The sequence below is a fragment of the Microcaecilia unicolor genome, chromosome 1 (genome assembly GCF_901765095.1).
Source record: "Microcaecilia unicolor chromosome 1, aMicUni1.1, whole genome shotgun sequence".
NCBI lineage: Eukaryota > Metazoa > Chordata > Amphibia > Gymnophiona > Siphonopidae > Microcaecilia > Microcaecilia unicolor.
Window position 1 is genome coordinate 399,536,632 of NC_044031.1, and position 21,418 is coordinate 399,558,049.

Below are 21,418 nucleotides of genomic sequence, written 5' to 3' on the forward strand. Positions count from 1 at the left end.
GCTCTTCCCTACAGACTTGGATGCTGCTTCTCTGCTCTCAGCTTTAGGGCTGTGAACACAGTGCCACCGCCCTGCCCTCGTAATAGACAGAAGTGACACTAGTCTGGTAGCACTGAAAAAGAATCCCATACTTTGGTGTGCCGTGGGCGCACGCCTAAGAAGCACACACAAGGAACAGGACATGCTTCTTAGTGTGCATGAGTACACCCACCATATCTCCCTGGCACTCTCCATATCCTTACCATCTACAGGGGCCTCTATATTTGATTCTCACTTTTTTCCTTCTTTGCATGGTGGTTTTCACATTCCAGTCATCTGGGGCCATCAACCAACACCTACTCACTATCATTAAAGCCACCAGGTAAGGGCTGTGATCTATATCTTTGCCATTCTCAGCAACTGCTCTCAGACAGCAAACCCTTAAGATAGGATTACTGAATGCGCACTCCATGCGTAGCAAGCGTGCAATCATCCATGACCTCATTTCCCACTCCTTTGATATTCTATGCCTTTACTGAATCATGGTTAATGGAACTCGATCTTTCCTCCTTAACACAAGTGACGCCTTCAGGCTACCAGATAATTCACTGAGTGCAGCCATCTGGCAGAGGTGGTGTTCTCGCTGTTATTTATTCCTCAAAACTTTCCACACGCCATATGCCCTCTCCCGCAACTGTACCTCATGAATCACGTCAAGTGCAATTAGTATCTTGTCATGTCCCTTTTACTTTCTTACTTCTCTACCTACCTCAACCTCATCTATTCTCAACTGCTTCCTTTCAATTACTTCAGAACACCACAGCGCAGTCCTGACTGCCTCTCTGTCAATTCTTCTGGGAAACTTCAATATCCATATGGAAGACTCTGGAGCCCCCTTTACATCAGATTTCAACAGTTGAATACAGGACCGCTGTCTATGGCAACATGTTTTTCTCCTCACACATTAGGTTGGACATACCCTTGATGTCCTTCTCTCCTCCCTGCCAGAGACTATACATCTCTAGACCTCTCATCCTTGTCCTCTACCAGGGACTGACCATTATCTCTTGAATTTTTGTGTCTTAACCTGCTAATCCTGCTTACTCCCTCCTCTGAAGAGGTGTTTTCGTGATCCTACCAATCTTAGGCTAGAATCTTTTGCAGAAGAACATTCACTAAACCCTACTACATTTGGCTTATTGACCCTTGATTCACAGGCCATTCTCTGGGACTCAGAAATTTCTTGAACTTATAATCAATTGGTTCCACTGCAAACCCTAGTTGCTCTAGCATCTAAATGGTTCTGCACATGATTTTCTTGAACCTTCCTCTGATACGCTCTTAACCAGCCAATCGTCCAAATGGGGAATCAGGTGTACCCGCAGTCCACACAGAGATACCGTAACTATTGCTAGGCATTTGTTGAATACTCTGGGTGGACAAATACAGAAGGCACCTAACACAGCTAAGCTGTACAGAATTGTTCAGGCTTTCACTGGGCTCCCAACTTTAACCGAGGCCCCAATGACTAACTTCTGAAGAACTGGTTAGATTTTTCTCTCAAAAGGTGTATATATTGTGATCTGCTTTACCAAGGATACCTACTGATTCTGAAAGTATTCTCCCTTCTTCTATGTCATTGGTGGAGGGTACTCCTATAATCTTACCAGATGTCACTGTATCTTCCTTTTCCTCTTCACCCCTTTCTCATATTTTCCAAGCTTTTCAGGCTTTGCATCCTACCAGATAGCTCCTCATGACCCTTTTCCATCAGAACTGCTGAAAGCTTTTAAACCTATTGTAGCCCCATTTATTCAATGGATGATAGTATGTAGCTTTGATCTGGGTCTAGTTCCAGCTTATTGGAAATTGGTTATCATTAGGCCGTGGCCACAAAATCATCAACCGGATAAGAATATTGTGGCTATTATCATCCCACCTAGAATGTCCCATTTATCTGAAAAATCAGTGAGTATTTAGGGTTTGGTCATTTCTCTGAATTAGCAGACTCTAAGAATGCACTACATGCTAACCAGACAGGCTTTCATATTCATCATGATACTAAAATGGCCTTGTTGGGTATGCTTAGCACTGTCTGCTCATTTCTGGCTCAGGGTAAAGTAGTAGTTCTTTTATCGTTTGATCTTTCAGCGGCTTTTGAGCTTGTGGATCATGAAATCCTACTTATCAGACTCCGGAATCTTGGTATCACGGGAAAAGCCTCGAATTGGTTTCAATCATATCTTTCTAATAGATTGTATCAGGTTCTACAGCAGGGTGGGAATTCCCAATTCTATTTCCTTGATTATGGGGGAACCTCAAGAATCCCTCTTGGCACCGTTACTATTTGACATCTATACGGCTCCCTTAGCGTTCTTGATTGAATCATTGATGCTTATCCCACACATATATGCTGATATTTAAAGACGGTTATGGATTGTTACTGCTACTGCTCTCACCGATCCTGACACCAAACTACAGTTTTCAACTGGTTACAAGTAAACAGAATGCAACAACTCAGATAAGACTAAAGCGCTTTTATTTCTTAGAAAGCAGGATGAATCTCCCCCTAGCGCTATACCATTGGCAGATACCAATATCTCTGCAAATGAGACGCTTAAAATTTTAGGAGTCTTTTTTTAAACTCAGCTTTAAAGTTCCATGCTCACATTTTCTATATTGTTGGGAAGTAGGGGTTTTCCCCTGCAATTGGGTTCCAGTCGAAATCTCTTGGAACCAAAAGATGTGTGTGTACTACCGCATTCTTTTGATTTGACACACTTATATTACTGTAATGCCTTATTTATAGACATGGCCACTACGAAGGTTAGACGGCTGCAAATAGTACAGAACACTGTAAATTATTTATGGGTCCAAGAAAGTTTGATCATGTTACCCCATTGTTGCAGTCTGAACACTGTCTCCATGTGCAGTATAGACTACAGTACAAAATGTTGCTTCTGGTACATATTATTCTTCATACAGGCTTGCCTTCATTTCTTTCAGTATATTTGACTCCTTATATTACTTCCTGTGCTCCTCATTCAACCAATCAGAATTTTCTAGTTATTCTCTCTTTTCACCAGATCTTTCAGGATGATTTCCTAAGTCCATGTTTAATGCAGTAGGGCCTATTCTGTTGAATGGGCTCTCTTTAGATATCCAAATGGAGCCTTCCCTTTCAAATTTTAAATTAAAGGTTTAAAATGTATTTAATCAGGAAAGCCTTTACTCTATGAACTCCTTTTTTTGCCCCTCTCGGCTTGCGTTGAGGGTTGCAGGACAGTGAGGGCTGTGGACCTGTGGGACCTTTGGCAGTGTAGTTTTCTTTTTTTTCCTATTTTTATTGGATTTCTTTTCTCTTTTTGATTATATAGTTTTATTGTAAACTGCCTGGATGGCTTGTCTTACCGGCGGTATATCAAATAAAAGAAACCTTGAACCTTCTTGTCCTGAGGCATGGTGAAAATCTATCAAGCGAGTACTCCTCTATTAAAATATCATCAGAGACATATCCTCATCCAAGGGGTACTAATGCAGCTGTAGGGCACAACTCAGCTTGTCTGCCAGGTTAGCGACTCAGTCATTCTGCGAGAAGTGACCTAGTTTCACATCATGAAAGTTTTCTAGAACAAGAAGTACAACTCTTTTCCTCCCTGCTTGCTGATATAATACAAGTGGATAATCAATACAATTTTGTTGGCCAACCCATTTCTGAAGGCCTTTAGAGCATTCCATACTGCTCTCATTTCTAGGAAATTTATGTGGTGCATTTTCTCCCAGTGGGACTATGAACCCTGAGTGTAGAGTTCATCTGAATGGTCTTTCCAGCCCAGTTTGGATGCATCTGTCATATCTGATACTGTAGAAATTGGAAGGGGATGTCTTCGGTCAAACTGAACTGTACCTTCCACAACGAGAGTCCCAAAAGGGTTCTGTGACAGATAAAACGTCCTGCAGTTCATGTGGTTTGAATGAACCAAGTATGTAAGGTTTATTGAACTTGTCTAATTTTGAAATGTGCCAGAGGTGTTATATTTACTGTTGAGGCAGTTTGACCCAACATTCTCAACATGTCCCATGCTAACTGGTGATCCTCTGCTGTGGTAGAAAGGCTATTGTTTGAGTTGTATCTAGAAAAGCTCTAATAAATTCCAATTGTGTTGATGGGCTCAGAGATGGGATAGATTATAAAAGGCCCTAGTAACTTCATCATCCAGATGGTTGCATGCACTAGCATGGGAGCCAACTTTTCAAAATTATTGGGGGTGCTAAGCCCAATGGAAATAATCCCTCCCTGGACACATACAAGGAATTTTTCCAATATTGGGGGTGCTCAAGCACCCACAGAGTCGGCTCCAATGTGCACTAGTCCTTCTGCTCTCTAAGGTGCTCTTTACTAGCCAATTGTCCAAGCAGAGAAACACATACACTCTCAGTCTGCATAGTTATGCTGCTACAACCGCAAGGCACTTTGTGACACAAGGGCAAAAGGCAGTACACTATACTGGAAGTGATGTTGCCCTATAACAAACCTATATGGGTGCAAGTGTCCAAGTTAAGAGAACATATTGCCTTGCTTTTAGAGAAAGATTATTAGTGTCCCCAGGGAAACCATCTTGAAATTTTCTTTCTATAAACTTGCTCAGGCCTCTTAAGTCAAGGACAGGGGTTCTTAACCCAGTCCTCAGGACATACCTAGCCAGTTAAGTTCTCAGGATACCCCCACAATGAGGATGGAGATAAATTTGCATACAATGGAGTAGTACATGTAAACGTATCTCATGCATATTCATTGTGGATAGCTTGAAAACTTGAATGGCTAGGTGTGTTCTGAGGACTGGGTTTGAGAACCCCTGGTCTAAGATAAACCCCCTCTCTTTAATTGTTACCAGGAAATGCTCTGAGGAAAATCCCACCTGATCTCGGAAGAGATTTGCTCCATAGCATGGCATGGCATATCAACAAGCTTTTCTTGGACGTCATTATCTGATGTCTGAAGCCCAGAACCAGGCGAGTCTCCAGGTGCCAATATATGTTGCTCAAGCTCTTGATGCCCCATCACAAAAAAAAAAAGGGCCATAAGGTTGCCATTCCATATATCATTTGTTTCTAAAGTTGAATCTGTGGCTCATCCTTCCATACAGAGGATTTTAAGATTACTTTCCTTACCATCCTCCTAGACCAGTCCTGACAAGTGGCTTGTGCCCCCAACCAGCAGATGGAAGCAGAGAAAAATCGATTTCCATTCTGCTGTGCTAGAATTTGCCAGTATTCTCTGCCCCTGGCAGATAGCTGACATTTAGATAGGCACAGCAAGATATTTTGGGATCTGGCTTGCTAGGCAAAGGTCAAGGTCTATGCTTAATCAAGCACAAGGCCAGTGTAGCCTTTTTAGTGATTGGTCCGAGGACCTTTGCCCTAACTACTGGGCTGAGGGTCAGCCCCTTTGGGACTTAAGAGCTGCAGCTGCTAGTTATATTGGGCCAGGTGTTTCTATGGCAATGTGGTTCTGAGGGGACACTATTGGAAAAGCTTTTAAGTATGGTTCACTAAGTCCACCCTATCATCCCTCCGCCAACTCTTTTGCCTTCATCCCTCACAGTCTCTGCCTGGCTAAATAACAAAGTTCATTAAAATGAACAAACAAAAAAAGCAAAAAGAAACAAGTTGCAGGGGAATAGGAAGCTGGTAGAGTTCTGCAGGGCCATCAGATGAAGCTGTCATCCTAGAGAGCACTGGTTCACATTTGGGCCGATGTTGGGTCGCAGGAGCACGACACTGTTGCCCTTTCAGCTTAGAGGGCTCTCGTATGGTGGCACTCCCCTAGTTATCTGTTCAGGGACATGGAGCTGAAATCTCTCAAGCAGAGTGGTACTGATGCCAGTCTCTCAGACTGAGGAGCTCACTGTCAGGATTCAAGTGATACAGTGCCTCCAATTTTGTCAGGAAGCCTCCTGGTCTATCAATGGGCTAGAGACCAGGACTGTCTGGCTGGTGTTGAAAGAAATGTTTCCACTAGTGAAGGGTACAGCAGAGTGCTATCTGATATGATGACAGTGGCATATATCAACAGGCACGGGGTACCAAAAATGTAGCAGTAGCAACAGCTTGCTTTGACAGTGGGCAAAAATCTGCCTATTAGCCTTATCAGCAACCCATATTACTCAGGTAAGAAATGTTCAAGTGGATTTTCTCAATCAGAATGTGCTGGATCCAAGCAAATGAGAGCTGGGTCCTAAGGCATTCAAGGTTGGTGGTGGAATGCTGGAGTCCACCGGTATTCAACCAGAAGGTGACCTGTCAAACCAACAGCACTGAGCAATTCTTCAGCTGAAGGAAGGAATCCTGAGCTCAAGGCATCGACACTGATTCAACCTTGCAACTTGTTGGTTAGATATTGTGTAGGATTATGAGAAAACCCATTTTGGTCTAGCAAGATAAGGAAGGTGAAATTTGTTCTTGTCTGCTAATTTCCTTTCCACGAGTCCTGCAAGACTGGGGCTCCTAGTTTTTCCCTTCAGCAATGTAAATGTTAGGGACCTTCAGATGCTTATGGCTTTGTCAAGGTTAGGATGGGGACCCTAGATGGATATGTGTTTTGGTTGGTTCACCTGGTTAATTATGAGGGGTTTTTTTTCTCTAATATGTTTAACTTCAGCTTTGGCATGGTATACTGGCAAGTTCCAGTACTGTTTATCTTTAGATTGGTGATATCATGGAAATTGTTTTTCTGTGCTTTCATCTGCTGGCTTGGGGGGGGGGGGGGGGGGGGGGGCACACAACTCAAAAATAGAAAATGGCAGGTTAAAAAAAAGTAGAATGTGTTAACAGGACTGCTATACTGGCAAACTGCCAACCAGGATTACACTCTCAGAAACAAATCAGCACCAAAAAAGCATTACATTATACCTTTTGCTATGCAGATTCAAAATCATAACACAAACTTACCTCTTTTCTGCTACAGTATGACACTAAATATATTATAAAGAGTATAAAAGCCAAACGATACCTCATTGTCTGCTCCCTGTTGTAACCTGTAATTGTAACAGACTTTCAAGAACTCATATAATATGTAACAAAATTCCTGGGTGGTATATGAGCATTCACAGCAAGTGTTATCGTTATAACACATCATTTGTGTTTTAATTTAAGATGGCATTAAACACTATAGCAGTATGGTAGTGGAATCAAGCTGCCCAAACACATTAACAACCCCTAGAACCTTACCTCCACACCAGTCAGGAGTAATAACTTTACTGTTTAGTTATTTTCATCACCATTAAAACAGACCCATAATGCGTTAGACTTACCTGGTAGTCTGTTCATATTGACGCCTTGGGCAGAAAGTCCAATTCCCATATATCTGCAAAAACAAAAAAATGAAAGCTTAAATTACTAATTTTCTGGACATGACAGTAACTATAAACCTGTGGCAAACAATGGTCTCTATTGAAGACTACAAATTACATGCATTGGTCATGCTTCTAAGAAAGGAAAGGGTCACGTATTTGATATACCGCTTTTCTGTAACTAGAAAACCAGACACTTTAGTGAAAATTGTAGTGCTATATGCTGGCGAGCCAAATTCAGACACAATGAGGAGACTGCAGAGCTAACATGACTCGCTCTTTGAAATAGTAAGTCCTATACCATTTTCCCTGTTAAATTACACCCATCCATTACAAACAGTGAAAAAAAGACTGATTAATGCTTTATTTTCATCTCATAAATATGAGGTAACAGGGAAACTTAGGAGAGTAAACAAAGGGCAGGAGGCACCTACAAAAGAGTACTCTACAGACTGCAAGCACTGACTAAAGAGCTAGATAGAGATCTAATTCAAAGACATACACAAGTTAACAATGAAGAAGGGGAAAGATGTTCCTGGTGGGAAATTGTAATCTCTGATGTTGACTGGAACATCCCATCTGCAGAAACATTTAAAATTAGTGAAATCCTTAGACAAATGATAATGAAACCCATGACGGAATGATAATGGACCTGGTTTTTATTAATGGGAAAAGTGTAAAGTTACTAAAATAACTAATGTAAAATGCTTACAATGATCATCAGATACTGCAATTTAAAGAGTAACGGCAGAGAGGCATCGAAGATTAGGGTCCTATACCTCACATGGGGTCAACTGTTTTAAAATGGGGGAGTAAAAAGCACTGGCAGGGGAGAAAAATTCTTCCTAAAGTAGTACAGTAGGTTACAATAAAGGCCATATAGTGAAGGCAACAAAGCTTTATGATAGCAAATTTAATAAATGCACAGAGGGGCAGACACCAATATGGTTTCCAAAAGGAAGCAGCTGAAAAGCAAAAGATTAGTACTGAAAATAAAGATATTTCAGAAAGGGAAGGTGAGGAAAGTGTTTAACATGGATTGCATAATAAAGTTAAACAATATGATATAGGGAGAAACTAATCCGATTGTTAATAAAATAATCCTTTTTAAGATACAGCGACCAGAACTGAATGCAATACTCAAGGTGAGGTCGCACCATGGAGTGATACAAAGGCATTATAGTATTTTCGCTCTTATTCACCATCCCTTTCCTAATAATTCCTAGCATCCTGTTTGCTTTTTTGCACACTGAGCAGATTTCAGCATATTATCTACAACGACACCTAGATCTTTTTGTTGAGTGCTCACTTCTAAGGTAGACCCTAGCATCAGGTAACTATGATTCAGATTATTCTTTCCAATGTGCACAGGAAAGGCACCTGATCCAAAACAGAAGGCTGGAGAGTTACTGCAGACAGAAATTATTTGCTTTCAAAAACTAGATGCAATTAGGATAGAATTATTTGCTGGAGATAAACAGTGGATTAGGCAAACTATATAGCAAGTGTTAACCTTTTGAGACAAGAGCAAATTTACCAGAATTAGGAATTAGAATGGTGACTGGGTATTCCAGTAGGAAGACTTACAGTAACCTTTCGAGAATTTTTGCCAGAAGTTGTAGTCTAAGGAGGTGGTAGCCTAGTCAGCAGAAATAGATGAAAATTTACAGGGCTATGAGTGTCCTAAAATAGGGACAGAAGAAACAGCTTACTTGGATGAGGAGATTCGGTAACAAGAAGTACTGGATGCAATAAAGACACTCAAATTGGCAAAATCTCCCTGTTTTTAATGGGTTCACAGCCAAGTTTTACCAAGACTTTTCAATACTTATTTGTTAGCCCTTGGTTAAACTGTACAATAGTGTACTGCAGGGAGAGGAACCACCGATCTCCACACATATAGCAGGTATAAGAGTGCTGTCTAGACCAGGGAAAGACCCTGGTCAATAGTGTTCGCCACTGTTCAATGTCTCTTTCAGTTCTTCGGGAAAAATGTCTAATATAGGTATTTACATTTATCCTATTCAAATGATAGCTTCCTCTTGTGTCCTCAGTTGGATTCCTTCAAAGATACACTTCAAAGCTTAAAATATAACATCCAATTGGAAGGAGGAAGCAACGTCATAAAAGAAGATGGCAGCATAGGCACTTTGCTCCCGTATTTGCCAACATAAACCTGTTTGTGCCCCTGAGTCTGCTACATTGAGTGGTGCGGAAGCAGAGTGGTTTAGCTACTATCAGTGATGGAATCTAGGAAGCGCAAGACAGAAGTAAAAGGTTTTGCGAGTCCTAGTGCTCAGATGGCAGTGCGGCTTGAGGTCAAAAGGTTGCAGACTGAAGCAGTGCCAGTGGGTTCACGTGCCGCGCAGGTAATGGAGACATTGGCATTTCAGTAGGAGATACACACTTGGTTCCAGAAAATTAAAATATGACCTTACCTCAGTCAGGTTGGAACTACAGACTTCTATGGAGGAGCTTCGGAGAGATGTCGATGATATTGGCTAGCACATAGAAGAGACAGACTCAGTTGGAAGCGCATGCGGAAGATATGGCAGAGGTGCAAAAACAATTAGAGCAGTTGGAGAAAGCACAGAAGGATAGACTTGTCAAGCTGGAGGACCTTGAGAACAGATCCCAGCAGCACAAACTGCACTTCAGGGCAGTGCCAGAGGTTGTGGTGGACTCACAGTGTATGCAATTGCCCCTCAGAATTGCTGTTGGATCAGGTGTAGCGAGTAGCTGGTCCTTAGGTAGAAATTTACCTTGACATATTGCAGCTTGCTTCCACAAGTTTGAAGATCAGGAGTCAGTGCTTCAGGCAGCACAGCAACAAAGCAGGAAATTTACCTGGGAGGACTCAAGAGATTGTAATTTATCCAGATTTATAAACTGCCACATTGCGATGGCGGTGGGATTACCATACTGCGTGAAAAACAAATTCAGTACTGCTGGCTCTTCCCGATGGGCCTGGCTTTCACAGCTCATAGAAAGACTTATCTGGGCACTACCCCAGGCACTGCCCAGGGCCATCTTATTGTAGTGGGATTTGCGAAGGTGGTTGAATGAGAGGACATGAAATGAAATTGAAGGGTGGCAGACTCAGGAAAAATGTCAGGAAGTACTTTTTCACGGAGAGAGTGGTGGATAGTTGGAATGCCCTCCTGCGGGAGGTGGTAGAGATGAAAACAGTAACAGAATTCAAACATGCGTGGGATACACATAAAGGAATCCTGTTCAGAAAGAATGTATCCTTGGGAGCTTAGCCGAGCTTAGGTGGCAGAGCCAGTGGTGGGAGGCGGGGATAGTGCGGGGCAGACTTATATGGTCTGTGCCAGAGCTGGTGGTGGGAGGAGGGGCTGGTGGTTGGGAGGCGGGGATAGTGCTGGCCAGACTTATACGGTCTGTGCCCTGAAGAGGACAGGTACAAATAAAAAGTAGCACATATGAATTTATCTTGTAGGGCAGACTGGATGGACCGTGCAGGTCTTTTTCTGCCGTCATCTACTATTTGTAGCTTTAGATGCATCAATAGAAACTGCGCCACCTGCACCAACATAAATGGCCCGCCCTCCCATCCATAGAAGTGGCAGAAGGTGACACGATTGATCCACTAGGTGAGACAGCCACCTGGCATGCTTCTAGTGAACTCTCCCCTTGGCAGTGATTTGCTGTAAACAGTACTGGCATGAGAAGACGCTTCTTTGCTGCCTGGGGGTGGGGGGGTGGAGTGGACAAATTATAATTTTCACTAATTTAATTTCTCCTTTGGAGTAGCTTGAATTGGGGAAGATCATGCAGGTTATTTCTTGTGTGGGCAATACTAGGTTTTACTATGCTGTCCATTCCTTCCTTTTCATGCAAGGTTTGTTGGTTTTCCAACGGAAAAACATAAGTTTGGGGGGGTGGAGGAGGTTGGAAGGTGGTATTTGAATTGTTATGGGTGAGGGGTAACATATTGCAGGTTGGCTGCTAAGGAGCTTTGTGGACTTGCTTGGCCCCACCTTTTCACCATTTTAAAAACTTTTTTTTTAAAGATATTTTATAGGCCAGCAAGGTGTTTTGGGAGGTGACAGGCAGCATGAGACTATCTTGGCTTTCTTCTTGTTGTCAAGAAACTGCTCCTTTATTTGTTTACTTAGCTGTCATACTGCCTACTCTCTTTTTATCATCATACAATATAAAGGGGCTAAGTATGCCTCAGAAGCGCCGGCTGTTTTTCAAGGAGGCAACTAGGGTACAAATAGATGTTGTTTTACTTCAATAAACCCATTTGTTAAATAAACATGAACATCTTTTAGCCCATAAACATTATCCTCAGGCTTTCTTTGCCTCTAATAGGTGCAAAAGCAAAACTAATGGGGTTGGGATTTTAATTCATCAAATAGAGTGTTTCATGTCCAAAGAGTTTGTAGGGACCTTGAAGGGAGATTCTTTTTACTAAAAGTGGAACTGGAGGGGCAGCTTTACATAATTCTTAACCTCTATGCCTCAAATAGGGAGCAGGGCCTCTTCTATGAACGATTCAAAGCAAGTTATTAAACCTTTAGTGAGGGGGCACTAGTTGTAGGGGGTGATTTCAATCTTACTGTGATCACTCTCTTTGGATAAGTCTAACCCAGCGATCCAATATGCAAAGTGGGATATTGCCATGCTTTTGAGTCTTATAAGCAGGTATAGCCTAGAGGATGTTTTGAGCTTGCCTAATCCTGGACTGCGGGATTATACGTTTTATTTGGCCCTCCAATGCCCCTACACTAGAATTGATCTGTGGTTTTTAGAACAGTCTAGCTGTACTCAAGCGAGACAGATCACCACAGAGGTAAGAATTTGGTCTGACCATGCCCTAATTTTGTACAGTTGGCTTCCACTTATAGTGAGTATGATACTACTTATTGGAGATTGAGTGATTAGATATTGGTTGATCCCCAGTATCTACCATAACTAAAGAAAGAATTATTACCTTGCGATCAATGAAAATGGGAAGGTAGGTGCGGTAACGCTTTGGAAAGACTAATACTTATGTGTGGCCACGGCATTTCTAGGGGGACCTACAGGTATTGGAATTGCAGAATCTCAAGTTGGAGTTCCAGACAACTATATTTCACCTTGAGAGGTCTCAAATAATACCCTGGTTTGGCCGAAGTCCTTTGGGTTTTGACTGAACAGTCGGACGATGTCCTCTGGGTTTTGACTGAACGATGTCGAGAACTCCTAGATCTGGGACTTGGAGGATCTCGACTGATGCAGAAAACCCAACAGGAGTATTCTGAGTGGGGTGACAAGGCGGGCTTGCATTTGGCTCACAAACTTAAGAGGTGGCAGGTGCGCAATAAGATTGTCCAACTACAAGACGGATCAGGGAGGGTGATCGCCATGGAGGCTGAAATTAGGCAAGCTTTTGTTACTTTTTATCAACAGTTGTATACCCCAGATTGCAATTCGTCCATGGAGGATATTACGGCATTTCTGAATTCAGTAGAGCTCCCTTGGCTACGGTCATCTGACGTTGAATATTTGTCTAGCCCCATAGAAGAGGCGTAAGTGTCTCAAGCCATAGCCGCGCTTCCCTTAAATAAAGATCTGGACATAGATGGGTTCTGTAACAAGTTTTATAAAACATATGCCTCCCATCTTGTGACCCCAATGACATTTATGTTTAACGTTATATTAGAGGATCGGTAGCTCCCCCTGTCTTTATGGCAGACAGGAATTTCTGTAGAAACCAGGAAGGGCAGTGAAGTTCTGTTCTTTTTATCACCCAATCTCCATGCTGGGTGTGGACTACAAGCAGGTATTTTAGCTTTACGACTGCAAAAGTATCTTCCTGATCTAATTTCAGGGGACCAATAAAGCTTCATCTTGGTGCACCAGCTGAGTGATAACATCCGCAGGTTATCAGATCTTATTTGGGCTGCAGCTCATTGTGAGTCTTTTCCTATGGCCATCTCTTATTTACGCTAATCCGTAATTTTAAACATTAATGGTGGCTATACAGACTTTTTTTTCCCTATCACTGCAGGACCAGGCAAGGGTGTCCTCTATCTCCCTTGATTTATGCTCTTGTGATGGCATCCATGAGTGCGCAGATGTACAAGGAATAAAGGTTGAAGATCGGGAACACAAGTTGTTGCTTTATGCTGATGATCTGTTTACAGATGTGTACCCTTGAACATTGTCACAAGCAGTTCTGACTTTTTTTTTTTAATATAACGATAGGTATGGTAAAGTTTTAGGCTTTAAAATTAATGTGACAAAAATCTGAGCTCCTTAATCTTACCCTCTCAGGCATTCAGACAGCAAAGTTGTCCTCTCTTTTTCAGTTTTACTGGACAGCTTCTCATTTAGATGTAAACATCCCATTAATTACCCCCTCCCCTTACTTCAAGAGATCTTCGCAGAGCTAGATTGGTGGGAGGAGCTTCAGGTTTCTTGGTTAGGTAGAGTTAATGCTATCAAAATGGTTGTTCTGCCTGAGTTTCTTTACTTGTTTGCATGCCTACGCCTTCCTGTCCCTAAGGTTTTTTTTTTTCAAATGTAAGCTACAACGGCGAGTGTTTTCTTACATTTGGCCACATAAGCCTCCGAGGGTGTATAGCGAGAGACTATGTATGGAGAGGGGCTGTGAAAGGATGGTAGTCCCGGATTTTCTGATCTATTATCAGGCTGCCTAGCTCACGCTTTTGCTCAAATGGATTGGATGCTGACCAAACCATGGGAATTGCTGGAACAGGACCTATTAGGTAATGCACCATGTTTGTCTTTGAGGGCATCTTACACCTTTAGCATTGAGGGTCCCCTATACTTATGTTTTAAACATGTGGCTTCTAATTCAGACATTTTTCTTTCCCCGTTAGCTTTATTTTTTCAATATTTACAATCCAGAGTTTTTACCTCCTGCTTATAATGAAAGTTTTTCAGCACTGGACCTCCCGCGGTCTGCGAACCTTGGGAAAGCTGACCATTCCTGAAGCTGCTGCGGGGGGAGGGGGGGAGAGAAGGTATAGCCTCTGTTCCAACAGATTTTTTAAAATTATTGTCAAATCAAGCATTTTATGAATCAGGTCGTGCTGCCTCATTGGCAGAGGGAGGACTTTGCCTTTTTAAGTTTTATGCATGGGTTCTGGAGTGGGCCTCATCTCTTGCCTCTACAGAGCTCTTCCATTTAGTAGACCAGCAGCTCGCACAAATGGGAACAGCTGTTGGAATGAAAACAGTGGAATAATGTCTATTTCAAGCTGCTTAAAGTGTCCATTGCAGATAATCTCAAAGAGCATGGCTTTAAGGTATTGTAGCAATGGAATTACATGCCTTCATAAGATCTTTGGGTCAAGTTCGGCTCTCTGTCACAAGGGCTATGACCAATTGGGTATATTTCTTTATATTTAGTGGGACTATCCCAAGGTGCAAGTGTATTGGAAGATGGTGATGTGATTATAAGGGACATACTCACTGTCCAGTTGGACATCTACATTATTTTGCTAAATGGCCCCCCGGCAGATTTAGATGAAGACGTTCAACATCTGGTCACTCTGGTAGAGATGGTGGCTAGAATCTGCTTGGCTACCTAGCAGAAATGATTGAAGAGAAATATATTCGAGAAATATAGTATGCCCCCAAACTATCTGCCCTATCAGATTGACTCTACAATTGTCTCTTAGATTGTACACCTGTCTTTCAGATTGTAAGCTCCTTGAGCAGGGACTGTCCTTCCATGTTAAATTGTACAGCGCTGCGTAACCCTAGTAGCGCTTTAGAAATGTTAAGTAGTAGTAAGTTGCCATCCAAGGAAGCCCTTGTTATCAAACTTGACGTTTGTTTGATGATGAAGCTGATGGCCCTTAATAAGGACAGTATTGGCTCCTTTCTGCGAGTGTGGCGTGCATACCAGCTCTGGCAAGTTCATACCTAACCTTTCAGTTGGGGTTTGCAAATCAGGAAGGGTGTGGAAGGAGATTTTAGCGCTGATGTTCAGCTCCTTCTGAAGTTTTGAGTGTGTTTTGATGCTACATTGTTTCTTTTTTATGCTTGTACTTGCCAATTCTCCAAAAAACATTTTATTTATTAGGATTTATTTACCGCCTAGGCTTGGTATACTGCCTTTGTTGGTGAGCAGTTGAAAGCAATGTACAAATACAAATATACATATATCAAACAACTCTTTGGTAGATGTTTGGACAAGTAAAAAAAAGTTTTAAGCTAAATAAAAAGATTAATAAACTACGGTATGGAAATTACGATACAACCCCAGAAAAGTACTAATATTAGCATTAGGTGAATCACTGAAAATAAAAAATGAATCAAAGGTTCTGGGAATCTTGTTAGTTTCTAAGTTGACATGTGAACCTCAAAGTAACAGCTTCATAAAAAAAAGTTATTTTTTAAGTTACACTAACCATCTTCCTTGAGTTTACAAAGTTTCACAGTTAATTAATACTTCTCCAGAAACTGGATTATTGCAACTCTTTATATAAGATGACATCCCTTAAGTTGCAGAGAAAGCTCCTGCTTCTTCAGAACACGAACACTAGGTTGATTTTTAAATCAGGTAAATTTGATAAGGTTTTGCCCCTTTTTGGAAAACCTCCATTGGCTTCTAATTAAATTCACGTATTGAGCTTAAAATTGTTTAATTTTTAAACTTATGGCTTAAATTCCAAGGTATTAGTTTGAACTCTCAATTTACCTGATATCTGGTTTTCCTCTTGAAATTCACAGAAGCTGAAGTTGAATTTCCTTACTTAAAAAAATGTTTGTTATAACATATATTGAGCATTCCTTCCCTTAAGATTAGGAATAACCTCACGATACAAATTAGACAACTTTCTTCTTACTATCATTTTCACAAAGCCCTAAAAACATATCTGTTCTTCAGCTAGCTACACATACTCTTTATTAATGGACTTCTAAATTTGTAATTCTCCTCTGTTGTCAGAGGACTCTTGATGTAATTCACTTCGAATGCTAGTGATAATTGTGGAATATAAAACCCTGTATAGTCTAGTATAGTATACTATGTTTAAGATGTCAAGATCGTGGCCAGGATACTGGAAGTGAGGTTGCAGAACTTCATTGCCCAGATTATCCATGATCAAACAGGTTTTATCCTGTGTCACCAGGGATATGATAATGTGAGATCCTTAATCTGGTCTGGGGTACATGGCTAAACAAAAAGATGCATTATTGTTAGCAGTAGAGATGGAAAAGGCTTTTGATAGGATAGAGTATGAGTTTATGTTTGGCGTCCCAAATTGAATGGAGATGGGTCCCAATTTCTTTTGAAATGGCTGAGCATACTGCACATGGCTAATGGAAAAGAATCTCAGAAACCCAGAGACACTAATGTTGTTTTGTGTCTTGTTTTAATCAGGTTTCACTTTTTCTTTCATCGATCCTAAAAAACCTCCCTAATTTAGCTTAAATGTTTAAATTTCATAAACTCATCAACCAAAGCAGCATATTTAAAAAATCCAGCACTTTATACCCGACAGGGCCTGTTTCACCAAAATTCACAGCTTCTTCAGGGGTCAATCACTTGGGATCACTTAATTCATTCTGCAATGAAAAAATTAACTATATTATTCTAAAATATGCGTGCTTTCTACATTTAACTCTAAGCACTTGATTTAATTTGGCTTATTGTGATAAGGCTTCAGCTCACAACAGGTAACATTTCAAAACTGTTCTACTGGTTTCACACAAGCACTATATTTTAAAGCTACTCTATCCATGTCATCTCAATCTCCCTCTTCCGTAGGGAGTCAACAATATTGACTCATAACAATTCATGTGTCAAATCACAGTCTGCAATCATCACAAAAATACATTCCACTCTACTTGACTATTTAACCCATTAGGTTCAATTGTTTTCAGTATATTAATCCATCATGCTTTTTTCTGCTGTAAAAGCTTAACTCTATCCCCTCCTCACACCCACATTGCTATATCAATCATGAAGCATCTTAGAGCTTTAAAAGCACCTTTTTTTTTCTAAACAATGTTCAACCAAAGGTTCTATTAACATGGATCTTCTTATGTTTGATTTATGTTCTGTCATCCTAATTCTCAAATCTCTGGCAGTCATCGTCACATATAGCTTTGAACATAGACATATAATCACGTATACTATTTGCTCAGTCCTACAATTAGTAAACCAGTTCAACTTGTATATTTTGCCCCATTGGCTAGATTCTTAAAATATTTGATTTGCAAGTGATCCGACAAATACAACATGACATACATTTAAAAGGTCCAACTGGTAAAGATGTTATGTTGTTCTTCTCCTTTTTGCGATAACATAGCAGGACTTAAAATTTCTTTTAAATTCTTCCCTCTAGAAAAAGCTATATGTAGGAATATTTGCTGAAACATGGGGATTGACTGAATGACCTCTCAATGCTTTCTCACAATTTTAGCAAAATCAGAACCGGATGAAGAAAATCTCAGAACACATCATTATTTTTGCTTATTGTTATTCTGTAGCGAAAATCTTGAGTGAAATATCTTGCCCTCATATGCAAAATAATGGATTACATGTCTGTGTTCAAAGCTATATATAGGGATGATTAACAGAGATTTGAGAATGACAGGATGACAGAACATAAAACAAACTTAAGAAGATCTAGGTTAAAAGAACCTTTGGTTGAACACTGTTATTGTTATGTGAGTCAATATTGTTGACTCCCTACGGAAGTGGGAGATTGAGATGACATGGATGGAGTAGCTTTAAAATACAGCCATGTGTTGGCATTTGTGAAACCAGCAGCACTGTTACCTATTGTGAGCTAAAGCCTCATCACAAGTAAGCTGAATTAAGTCAAGTGCGTAGAGTTAAATGTAGATGGTAAGCATATTTTGAAATACAGTTAATCTTTTCACTGCAAAATGAATTAAGAGAGCCCGCATGATTGACCCCTGAAGAAGTCGTGATTTTCAGTAAAATAGGTCCCGTCGAGTATTAAAAACCTAAGTGCTAGCTTTTCTTACTATGCTGCTTTGGTTGATGAGTTTATGAAATTTAAATAGTAGAAGTAGAAATATTCAAGTAAAAAAGTAAGGAGGTTTTTTTGTTTGTTTTTTTAGAATCAATGAAAGAAAAAGTGGAACCCGATTAAAACAAGACAGAAAACAACATTAGTGTCTGTGGGTTTCCGAGATCCTTTTCCTCCGTTCAATAGTGTGGTTGTAGAAGCACTGAGATTCTGGTTTCCTTGTCTATTAAGACTTTTCTATTTGGGTGGCGTCACCTTGACAGTTTAAGTTCCTATACTGGTATTGTCACACTATATGTGGTTCCAAAAAGATTTTAGTGAATGGGATGAACTCCAGAAGAAGAGGGAACCAAATCTGACATGGCCAGTAGGGTGCAATCAGGATCATGGTTCCGCGGTCTTGCTTGAGTTTCAACAAAGTCTTCCCTATTAGAGGTATGGGAGGATACGCATACAGAAAGCCTGCTCCCCAATGCAGAAGAAAGGCATCTGACGTTAGTCTGTCGTGGGCCTGAAGCCTGGAACAGAACTTAGGTACCTTGTGATCTGAGTGGCAAAAAGATCTACTAAGGGGGTGCCCGACGCTCAGAAGATCTTGCGGGCTATGCCCATGTTCAGTGACCACTCGTGAGGTTGCATTACCCTGCTCAACCTGTCGGCCAGACTACTGTTTATGCCTGCCAGATAAGTGGCTTGGAGAAACATGCCATCACGGCGTGCCCAAAGCCACATTTGGACGGCTTCCTGACACAGCAGGCGATATCTGGTGCCCCCCCTGCGTGTTGGAGTAGTACATCGCAACCTGATTGTCTGTTTGAATCAAGATGATTTGGTTGGACAGCCAATCTCTGAAAACCTTCAGAGCGTTCCAGATCGTTCGCAGAGTGTGAAGAACATCTACAAGAGCTCCCCACCCCAGGAGGGATGCATCCGTCGTCAGCACTAGTGGCTGAGGAATTTGGAATGGATGTCCCATGGTCAAATTGGATTGGATCGTCCACCATTGAAGAGAATTCCGAAAGTCAGTGGACAGTTGGATCACATCCTCTTGATCCCTCGCACCTTGATACCACTGGGAAGCTAGGGTTCATTGAGCTGATCTCATATGTAGATGTGCCATGGGTGTTACATGAAATGTGGAGGCAATGTGCCCCAACAAGGGGATGATCAGAAGCAAACGCCGGCGCTAGAGGCTGTTAGCGTCATACTAGCGCCGGCGTTTGCTACTGCCCCATGATCAGAGCCCTAGAGCACGTGAAACAACGCGCTCGAGGGCTCTGAACGCAACTAGCTTGCAAATGCATGCTAAACATGGCTAAACATATTCATCCCCAATGATCAGCAACCAGTGTGCCAAAGATTGGGTCACTGGCTGCAGCAAACCCTACACCAGCTCCGAGCTGGTGTTAGGGTTCGCAGATCATTGGGGAGGAATGGTGAGCCATGTACAACATGCATTTGCATGCTGGCAGGCCCCCATTCCCCCCAACAAGGCAAACCTGCCAGCAACAGGGGGCTGGAGGTTCGGCAGACCTCCGGTCCCCCCCAACGATCCACCCCCAGGTTCAGGGAGGGCTGGAGATCCAGTCAACATGTGCACCCAGTCCCTGGTGGCCCAGTGGGCGACCACCCCCCCCCCAGGGGGGATGGAGGTACACTGGACCGCCGGTCCCCCCCCCCCCTATGTTCAGGGAGGGCTGGAGATCTGGTGGGTCTCCAGCACCCCCCAACCCCCCAGCAAAGGGTCCCTGGTGGTCCAGTGATCGATCCACCCCCCCTTTCCCTACCCCCCTACCTTGTGGGTCGGAGGAGGGAGGTAGCCTCCCTCCCTCCTCTTCCTTCGACGCTGCAAAATGGCAGCGCTCCTCCCTGCCCAGTGTATCCTGGGATGTGCTGAGCGGGGCTACACACCACATAAGGGAGTGTATCCTGGGATGTGCTGGGCAGGGCTACACACCATATAAGAGAGAAACTCCCTTATGTGCTGTGTAGCCCCACCCAGTGAATCCCAGGATACACTGGGCAGGATGGGGCGCCACCATTTTGCGGCGTCGAAGAAAAGGAGGGAGGCAGGCTACCACCCTCCTCTGACCCACAAGGTAGGGGAGTAGGGAGGGGGGGGTAGGCAGGGAGGGGGGGTGGATCGATCACTGGACCACCAGGGACCCTTTGCTGGGGGGGTTGAGGGGGCTGGAGACCCACCAGATCTCCAGCCCACCCTGAACCTGGAGGGGGAATCATTGGGGGGGGGGGGGGCACCGGCAGTCCAGCAGACCTCCAGCCCCCCTGTTGCTGGGGGGGGGGGGGGGGCTTGGTAACCCACTCGGCCACCAGGGACTGGTTGCACAAGTTGAGGGGAGTTAGGGGGGGCTGGAGACCCACCGGATCTCCAGCCCTCCCTGAACCTAGGGAGGGGGGGGAATCTTCAGGGGGAACTGGAGGTCCGCTGGACCTCCAAGCCCCCGTTGCTCCGGGTAGGGGTAGTTGGGGCCTGGTGGTCCGATGGACCACCAGCCCCTGGTGTTTGACAGTTTTGGGCATTTGACAGCCCAGACCTGTCAAACAAGTGCGGGAGGATTGTGCTGAGCACATGCTCAGGCACAATTCTCCCGCACTTCTACCCCATGATCAGAGATAATTGCGTGCTTAAATTTGCATGCAATTATCTCTGATCATCGGTGCAGTAAAGCCCCGCACTGTTCCAGCACTATTTTAGAGCGCTGTTTGGAATAGCGCGGGACTTTTGATCATCTGTCTGCAAAAGTCTCAACATCTGCCGAGCTGTGAACTGCTGAGACGCTCAAACTGTTGATAAGCCCAAGCTGCCTTCATGTCCAGCAGAGCTCCAATGAATTCCAATTTCTGAACAGGAGTGAGATGGGACTTGGAATAATTTATTACGAACCCCAGTAGCTCTAGCATCTCAATAGTCATTTGCATGGACTCCTGAGCACCTTCTTCCGAGGTGCTCTTTACCAGCCAATCGTTGAGATAAGGAAACACATGCACTCCCAGTCTTCGTAGCGACGCTGCAACTACCACTAGACACTTTGTAAACACTCTGGGTGCAGACGCCAGGCCAAAGGGCAGAACACGGTA

The 21,418-nt window shown here is 42.8% G+C and overlaps 1 protein-coding gene across 1 annotated transcript in view; it reads right to left on the minus strand.

Moving 5' to 3' along the window:
* The window catches only part of LOC115475454 (ran-binding protein 9), a 208,617-nt gene that overhangs the window by 85,452 nt on the left and 101,747 nt on the right, over nucleotides 1–21,418 (minus strand). Inside the window, exon 3 of the mRNA XM_030211186.1 lies at nucleotides 7,293–7,345. Within this exon, the coding sequence (XP_030067046.1) occupies nucleotides 7,293–7,345 (53 nt within the window). The remainder of the gene's footprint in view (nucleotides 1–7,292; nucleotides 7,346–21,418) is intronic.